The following is an 8,316-nucleotide window of genomic DNA, read 5'->3' as shown; positions in this document are numbered from 1 at the left end:
CCATTTACTTTCATTCCTTCATTCACTTTTATTCGTTCATTCACTTTCATTCGTTCACTTTCATTCCTTCATTATTATTATTATTATTCAATCATTCATTCGCCCATTTGTTTTCGTGGCTTTTTGTCTTTATTTATTTTCATTTATTCACTCAAATTTTCATTTTCACCTGTTCATTCATTCATTCATTCATTCATTCATTCATTCATTCATTCATTCATTCATTCATTCATTCATTTATTCATTCGTTCATTCATTTTTCCACGACGACGACGACGTCTATCAGGACAACCAAGCCGAATTCTCCCTGCCCCTTCCGGGTTACACCATTGAACCCCTGACCTCCGATGACCTTTTAAGGTCGAACTGCTTCAGGGTCTTTCACGGCCAACTTCCCAAGGTCTATTTCTTCTCAATTGACGACAAGACCGTCTTCGATAAGTGAGTTGTATGGATGGTGGTGAGGATGATGGTGATAATGGTGATAATATTAATAAGAATAATAAAATAATAATAATTTATATAATAATGATGATGATGATGATGATGGTGATGATATTGAAGAAATGCTAATCACCTTCATGATCATCATCATCACCATTATCACCTATACGATCATCATCATCACCATTTAATCATCTCCAGATGGGTGAGTGACCTTGACCTAGCGACGAAGGTTCAACTGCCCCCGCCTCCTCCTCTCCCACAACAGCAGCAGACTTCCATCACCACATCATCATCATCACCGACAGTTCTCGAACAACCGCTATCATCATCATCATCGACGTTGTCGTTATCATTATCATCATCGCCTTATGTTTTGCCGTCATCATCATCGCCCTCTTGTCACTCGCCTTCTAATAATAATCTCACCGATAAGCTGTACGATATTCCCGAGCAGGAATGAATGAATGAATGAATGAATGAATGAATGAATGAATGAATGAATGAATGAATGAATGAATGAATGAATGAATGGATGGATGGATGGATGGATGGATGGATGGATGGATGGATGAATGAATGGTGGATGGTTGGAATGCAATTATTGATGGCATTTACAGCATGCTTTGCTCAAAGAAACTATATAAGATCATATAAACCAAACCTGCCCTGAAGATGATTTGTGAAAAATCAAAACAAGGCCTATCTGCATAATGAACTTGGATAATGATTCTATTTTCAATAAATATGAACAGTTCCCAGAAAATTCTAGTTAAGGAAATTTAATAAGAAAAACTTTAAATTGATTAATGTCTACAATTCGGTAGAATTCATGCAGTAATATATTTAGGATTCAGACTATCAGATGGGCAGTTGTTTAGGAAAGTCACAGCATTTTCGGCGTATCTGTGTATGTGTGCGTGTGTATGTGCGTGTGCGTGCGTGTGTGTGATGTGCGTGCGTTTAGTTTTGTATAATGATATATTGAATGTAATAAGGCGGTTTTGTTGTTGTTGTTGTTTTCTTGTTTTTATTTTTGTCAAAAAATTTATTCTTCTCCATGTCCAAGACATTTCAGCTAGTACCGCCATCTTTTTATTATTTACTATTCGATTTTATTATTTTCCGAAGTAATTATAATTATTTATATTATTCTCCTTCCTGAATTATGGTATTCCAGTTATTTAGCTAGTTTTATGTAACTGAGATTTTATGTTTTATATAAACACACACACACATACATACGCGCTCACACACACATAAACACACACATACACGGAGGTTTTATTTGTTCATTCATTCGTAACGTCTTTCATTCGTCAACTTGCTCATTCATTCATTCTTTCAATTAATTCATTCGTTTTATTCCATCAGCTCATTCACTCTTCAATTCATCAATTCATCTATTCATTACATTATTTGTTAATGCATTCAGTCTCTCCTCCATTCATCCATCAATTCATTTAGTCATTCATTTGTTTATTTGTTCATTCATTCATTCATTCATTCATCCATTCAATTTCGAAACCTTACTAGTACGATGACTCCAAACGTCAATAAATGCTATGCATTGGCTGTGTCTGCTTTTAAAATTTCTTTCAAATGTGCATCTACAATTTTTCATAAAGAATAATTATAATAATTAATATTCATAATAATAATTATTATTATTTATATTATTATTTTAATTTAGTACTTCATTGACATTTTTATTCATTTTATATTTAAAAATTGTACGAATAAAATTAATTATCAATATTTACAAGTGTTCTTTTTTGTCAATTTCAATTTGGTTGTGATGAAATGATACTACTTATTTCACTCATTCGTATCATTGAGATATGAATGAATGAATGAATGAATGAACGAATGAATGAGTGTTTGCTCATGACGATGAATGAGTTGGGATATTCGTCATTGTGAGTGAGTGAGTTGGTGAGTGAGTGAGTGAGTGAGTGAATGAATGAGTGAGTGAATGAATAAATGAATAAAATAGAAAAAAAATCACGTTGATTAACATTCAACGAAAGACAGAATCGTGAACGAAACGCGTAGAAAGACAAAGACAAAGCTAAAAGACAAACCGACCAACTTCTAAATTTTCTACTTTTGATCCACCACGAAGGTGTTGTGTTAATTTTAAAACTTCCGAGGTGCGAATACTTTTGTTTCATTTCATTTATTTTATTTTCTTGCAGGGGTGGCCAGCAAATAAAAAGCAAACAGAATAGAAGCGCGTTCGTAAAACTGTTTAAAATTTTAAAATTTACTTCTTTTTGTTGTACAATTCTACACGGCGTTTCATCTTCATGTAACTTTTTCAATATCGTTTGACACGAGAAGACGCACAAGAAAGCTTTCTGCCCAACGAACACCACCAACATTCTCAAATGGCCTAACTATAAATATGAATATTTTATAGGAGTACGAGAACGAAAAAATAGATGAATAAAAGGAATGAATGGACGAATGAATGAATGGATGAATGAATGAGTCAGTAAGTCAGTGAGTGAATATATAACATAGCATAGCATAACATAAAGATTTTTGCTCGATGCATTACCGTGCTACCTTACCATTTATCACCCCTAGACACTTTTCCTTCTCTACATTTTTTAGTTGTGTGTCTCCAAGTTTGAATACGTTTGCCTTGTTGTTCTCTCCCATGTGTATGACTGCACACTTGTTAGTGTTGAATACCGTCTGCCAATCCTCTGCCCATTTGCATATCTTTTGCAATTCGCCTACTAAAATTTCAGTATCTTTATCGCTACCTACAACAGCACATTGTCTCCGTGAAATTGATACTGCCAGTAGTGTCATTCCTGGCATTGGCATTCAAGTTGGTTTTTTTTGCAAATAGCACAATTCCTTCTACTCCATGTCCATGATTATCCTCTCCGTCTTTTCTAAATAACGTGTAACCTCTGATACTAGATTCCAAGCCATGCATGCTGTCTTTCGCCCAAGATTCAATAACAGGCTTTTCATACTGAGCTAACTCTTCCTTTTGGTCGATACTTAGCAAACTTCTGGCGTTAATATAAAATATTTTGAAATACCTCTTAGTGGTGTGTTCTTACCTCGCATTGGATTTTGAAAATTCGTTATCTAAATTTTAGAATTTTCATCTCGCACAAACAAATAAAAAACGAAGTACAAACGAAAGAATTTATTATTGCATGCATGAACGAGTGAACGAACGAACGAATGAACGAACGAACGAATGGACGAACGAACGAACGAATGGAATGATGACGTTCTTGAGCTAACTCCCTATGGACTTTTTTTTATGTAACTCATAAATAGTGCAAACTCCATTCTAATAACATTCCTCTGAACTTCAGCTTACTCTTAAATTTTTATTTATTCTCTATTGGCATATTAATTTTTAAACTGTCTGAATATTTACCTAAAATAAAAACACTAGCAATTTTTGCTTACAATTAGCCTCAATATCAGTTTACACATACCAACACGAGCTGTGTGTGTGTTTGCGTGTGTGTGTGTGTTTGTGTGTGTGTGAGTTTGTGTGTGTGTGTGTGTTTGTGCTGCTATAAATCGTTTGAACGCCATTCAAATAATTCTACATTCATCCATCCATCCATTTTCCATCCATCCATCAATCCATCCATCAATCAATTAAACCAGACCGTCGTTTCAATATATTGATTTATTTATCATATTATTTTTTTATTCTTTCATTAATTCATTCTCAATCTATCATTCTATCCATTCATTCATTCATTTTAACATTTATTCATTCATTTATTGGCCTTTTCAACTATTTATTCATTCATTAACACATTCCCTCATTCATTAATGGATGATTGGATAATTAAATGGAAGAAAGGACAAACAATAGGACAGATAAGTAAATGCCAAAAAAATGAATGATTGAAGAAATAGACGGATGAAATAATGGATGAATGAATGAATAGATAAATGATGAGGCTGAACTCGGGAACAGATGGTATATGGATAGAGGAAATGGAAGATTGTTGAAGAAAAAGATGAATGAATGAATGAATGAATGAACGAACGAACGAACGAACGAAGAATGAATGAATGAATCGATCGATCGATAGTCGGATGGATGAATGAATACGTCACTCACGTGACACATCACGTGATCATATATCCACGCCTCCGTGAACCAGGTTTTAGTTGGTCAAAGAACAGCGATGATGATGATGGTGATGATGATAGTGATGATGATGGTGATGATGATGGTGATGATGATGGCGATGATGATGGCGATGATGACGATGTTGTGGATGGTGATGATGATGATAATGACAATGATGATGATAACGACGGTGATGATGATGATGATGATATAGACTTAATGACTTTCCTTAATTGCCGCTCATAGTAATAATGATAACATCTTACATTTGCTGTCTTCTAGTTCTTAGTAGTAGTAGTAGGTAGTAGTAGTAGTAGTAGTAGTAGTAGTAGTAGTAGTAGTAGTAGTAGTAGTAGTAGGTAGTAGTAGTAGTAGTATGTGTAGTAGTAGTAGTAGTATCAGAAGTAGTAGTGTAGTAGTCGTTGCAGCAGTAATAGTATTGATATGAGTAGTACTAATAGAAGCAGTAGTAATAGCAGTAGCAGTAATAGTTGTAGCCGAATCAGCAGTAGTAGTAGTAGTAGCAGTAGTAGTAGCAGCAGTAGCAGTAGTAATAGAATTAGTAGTAGTAGTAGTAGTAGTAGTTGGAGCGATAATTTATTGTAGTTGGTTTGATGATGATGAATTATGGGGATGTTTAGCGAGATAATGCTTGCTCCATCTTGATTGTTGAAAGAATGAAGGAGTGATAGCGAAAGAATAAAAGAAAGAGAGAGGAAAGTGTACAACAATGAGAATAAAATTAACAAACGTTGTGAGAGAGAGAAAAAGAAAGAAAGAGAGAGAGAGAGAGAGAGAGAGAACTAGACAAAAACAGAGAGACTTGGAAAAAGCTGGAGAGAGAAAAAATTTGTTAAGAAAGAAAAGAGAAAAAGAGAAAAAGTTAAACAAAACAAAGAAAGCTGGAGAGAGAGAAAGCGAAAGTATAAAAGAATAAGAAAATTACTGGAAAAAATGAAAGGATAGAGATAGAGAGAGATAGAGGAGAGAAAGAAAGAGAGAAAGAAAAAGGATGAAAGAATAACAAATAAGCTATAACGATAGTCAGAGAGAGAGAGAGAGAGAGAGAGAGAGAGAGAGAGAGATTCAAAAATGAAGAGAAAAAATATGGGTTGTAAAAATTAAAGAATTGAAGTAGATATTAGAAGAAAAGGATTAAAATGTTACAAAAGAAAAAAATTAAAAAGAGTCAGAGAGAGAGACAAACAGAAAGAAAGAAAAAAAGAGAGAGACAGAGAAAAAAGAGAGAGAGAAGAAGTTTTTAAAAGATAGAGGAATGATCTAAACGATGAATCATGTTTCTAATAAATATTTATAACTTACATTCCGGAAACTTTATTTGATGAGTAATTTTATTTTATTCGTACGGAAAAATTATGTCGACGATGATGATGACGATGATGTAGAAAAGAAAACAAAGAGAAACAAAGAGAAAAATTAGAAAAGAAGAATGATATATCAGAGAAAGAGAGAGAGAGAGAGAGAGAGAGAGAAAGATTTCATCCAAAATTCTCCCAGCTTCCTATTAAACTTAATTAAAAATTTAATACACTTCTACTATTTTAAGTATATTAAATTTTTTTTTAAATAATTCGGCCTAAATTAAATTCGAAATGTCGATTGGTAAACTAGGCCTAACTGATTTTAATAATAATGGCAATTAACATATCGATGACGTCATCATGGTGACGTAGACCACTATCGCATTTTGGAAGAATATTTCTTCAGATGACGTTTTATTTGCAATAGATTGGAAAAAGGTCAGTTCACAAAAATGAAATTAAAAAGTTATTCGTCAATGTTCTCAAATGCAAATATGTACAAATGAATGAATGTACAAATTAAAAATTAATACATAAATATGTACAATTAAATGCTATTAATATATATACAATTGAAAGTAATTGGTTTTTAAATGTAGAATTAAATTTTTAAATTTATGTACAATTTCAGAAAAATTTTAAAATCCCAATAATTTCAAAATCGAATAAAAATCCTCAATGGATTTCGATACACCTCTTAATGCATTCTATCGTGACGCCATCCATCTCCATGAGGTCAAAATCAAACGAGGACTCTGTGACTTTCAAGTAGCCAGCCTCTTGGATTATCCCAACAACTCTCTTCAAAACATTCTTCTCGTTCATCGTCATCAAAGTTTCCTGAAGTTTCAATAATTCGCGAATTTTCTCATTCAGTTCATCTTCACTGACGTTATTTTGGTTGATGGTTGCTGTTTGTCTCAGAGACCAGTCGACGTGGTCGCGCAACTTGTCGGCCGGTAGCGTTGAGACTGTCCGTCTGTTGCGGAGGTCTCGATTGTCATGGGAGGACAGTTTTGATGTTGGTGGTGAAGATGAGGAAGACGATGACTCGATGGATTTGACAGGGATTGTCCCGTTCTTCCTCGGCCTTCCAGCCTTTCTGACAGGAAGAGCTGTTGATGAATTTATCGATTCAGAGACATTTGACGATGAAACTGATGATGAAGATGATGACAAGACCGATGATGATGATGACGATAGTTCTGTTGATGGTGACAACTCTGAAGATGTGTTGGTAGATAGTAATTTGTTGTTCTTTCTCGGCCTGCCGGGTTTCTTCTTCGCAGGAGGTTTTGAGTTTTCAAGAGTGCCTGATAGGATTGAGACCTTCTGCAGGACATTATTGGAGACCACTGCATCGCCCAGGAACAAATAATAATCAAATGGAACGGGCTGTCGCTGGTTGTTCACTCTGAAGTGGACGACGATCGACATGCGGAAGCCTCCGTAACCACATTCAACAACCTGGAATGGCGCGCTTCTAACAACTCTTCTCGGCTTCTTGAAGGACGGATGGAGGTTGAATTCAACTTTCTCAACGAACTGATCCTGGTCAGTCCTCACGTACACAATCCAGTCGTGCGTGCATCCTTCCTTCGTTGGGAGGCTCCTCACTGCTGCCTTGTGTCCAATTTCTACGCTCACCTCAATCTGGAAACGTTTCAATTTTAATTTAAATGTTAATTTATTTATTTCAATTTTTAAAAAATTTAAAAAAAATTAAAAGTTATGAAAATAAAATTCAATCAAGTCTTACCTTCTGCTCAATGTTCTCGGGCAACTCAACTATTCTTGGAGCCATAATCAAAATTCTTCTCGTGGGTTTTCAAAACTTGTTTAAAGGATAGCATTATTTTCTCCTGTTACATAAAATTTGCAATAAAAAAACCTAACTAACTAAATACCTAATCGACTCTGGTATTATATTTTCGAAAAAATATTTAAAAAGTTATTTCTTTAGGTTTGTTTTTCTAGTTGACTTCGTTCTTCAGTTATATCGATAACATTTGCATGGAACATCTTAAAATGCTAACGGCAAAATGGCACCTCTCTCTAATTTTTATGAGGGGGGGGGTATTTATATAAGGGGGGTTAAAATCTGTGACGTCATTTGCGAGAAGGTAAACTGTTTTGCCAGAGGTACGAGGTAAGATTTGAAAAAATTATCATTAGGTGGGACAAGATTGTTATTTTAATCATCATCATTATCAAAGCATTTCTTAAATCCAATATTTTAAACAAATCTCTTAAAAACTGATTTAGTTTTTAATTATTCAATTCAGAATATTAGCTATTTATTTACATAATAATTTACAAATTTACCCAATCGAAATCATTTTTAATGAAAATGGAAAAAATAAAAAAGCACCTCAGTTTTACGGAGGACTTATTTATGAAAACGAAACCTTGTGCAATGAA

At 34.2% G+C, this 8,316-nt stretch overlaps 2 protein-coding genes across 2 annotated transcripts in view; one reads left to right on the top strand and one right to left on the bottom strand.

Moving 5' to 3' along the window:
- Positions 1-2,205, top strand: part of HELRODRAFT_192780 (hypothetical protein) — a gene marked incomplete at its 5' end in the record, with an annotated part of 12,862 nt that extends 10,657 nt beyond the window's left edge. The window contains 4 exons of the mRNA XM_009023874.1: positions 287-441; positions 646-1,026; positions 1,415-1,791; positions 1,918-2,205. Coding sequence (XP_009022122.1) covers positions 287-441; positions 646-907 — 417 coding nt within the window. The 3' untranslated portion in view covers positions 908-1,026; positions 1,415-1,791; positions 1,918-2,205. The remainder of the gene's footprint in view (positions 1-286; positions 442-645; positions 1,027-1,414; positions 1,792-1,917) is intronic.
- A 4,365-nt stretch (positions 2,206-6,570) lies between these two features.
- HELRODRAFT_176525 (hypothetical protein) lies at positions 6,571-7,699 on the bottom strand (the record flags this gene model as incomplete). Its single annotated transcript, XM_009023873.1, has 2 exons — positions 6,571-7,548; positions 7,655-7,699. The coding sequence occupies 2 exons, from the start codon at positions 7,697-7,699 to the stop codon at positions 6,571-6,573; spliced, it is 1,023 nt and encodes a 340-aa protein (XP_009022121.1).
- Between the last annotated feature and the right edge of the window lie 617 nt (positions 7,700-8,316).

This window comes from Helobdella robusta (assembly GCF_000326865.2).
Source record: "Helobdella robusta unplaced genomic scaffold HELROscaffold_38, whole genome shotgun sequence".
Taxonomy (NCBI): Eukaryota; Metazoa; Annelida; class Clitellata; order Rhynchobdellida; family Glossiphoniidae; genus Helobdella; species Helobdella robusta.
The sequence above is the reverse complement of the archived record's forward strand: the minus strand, read 5'-3'. Positions and strand labels throughout refer to the sequence as shown.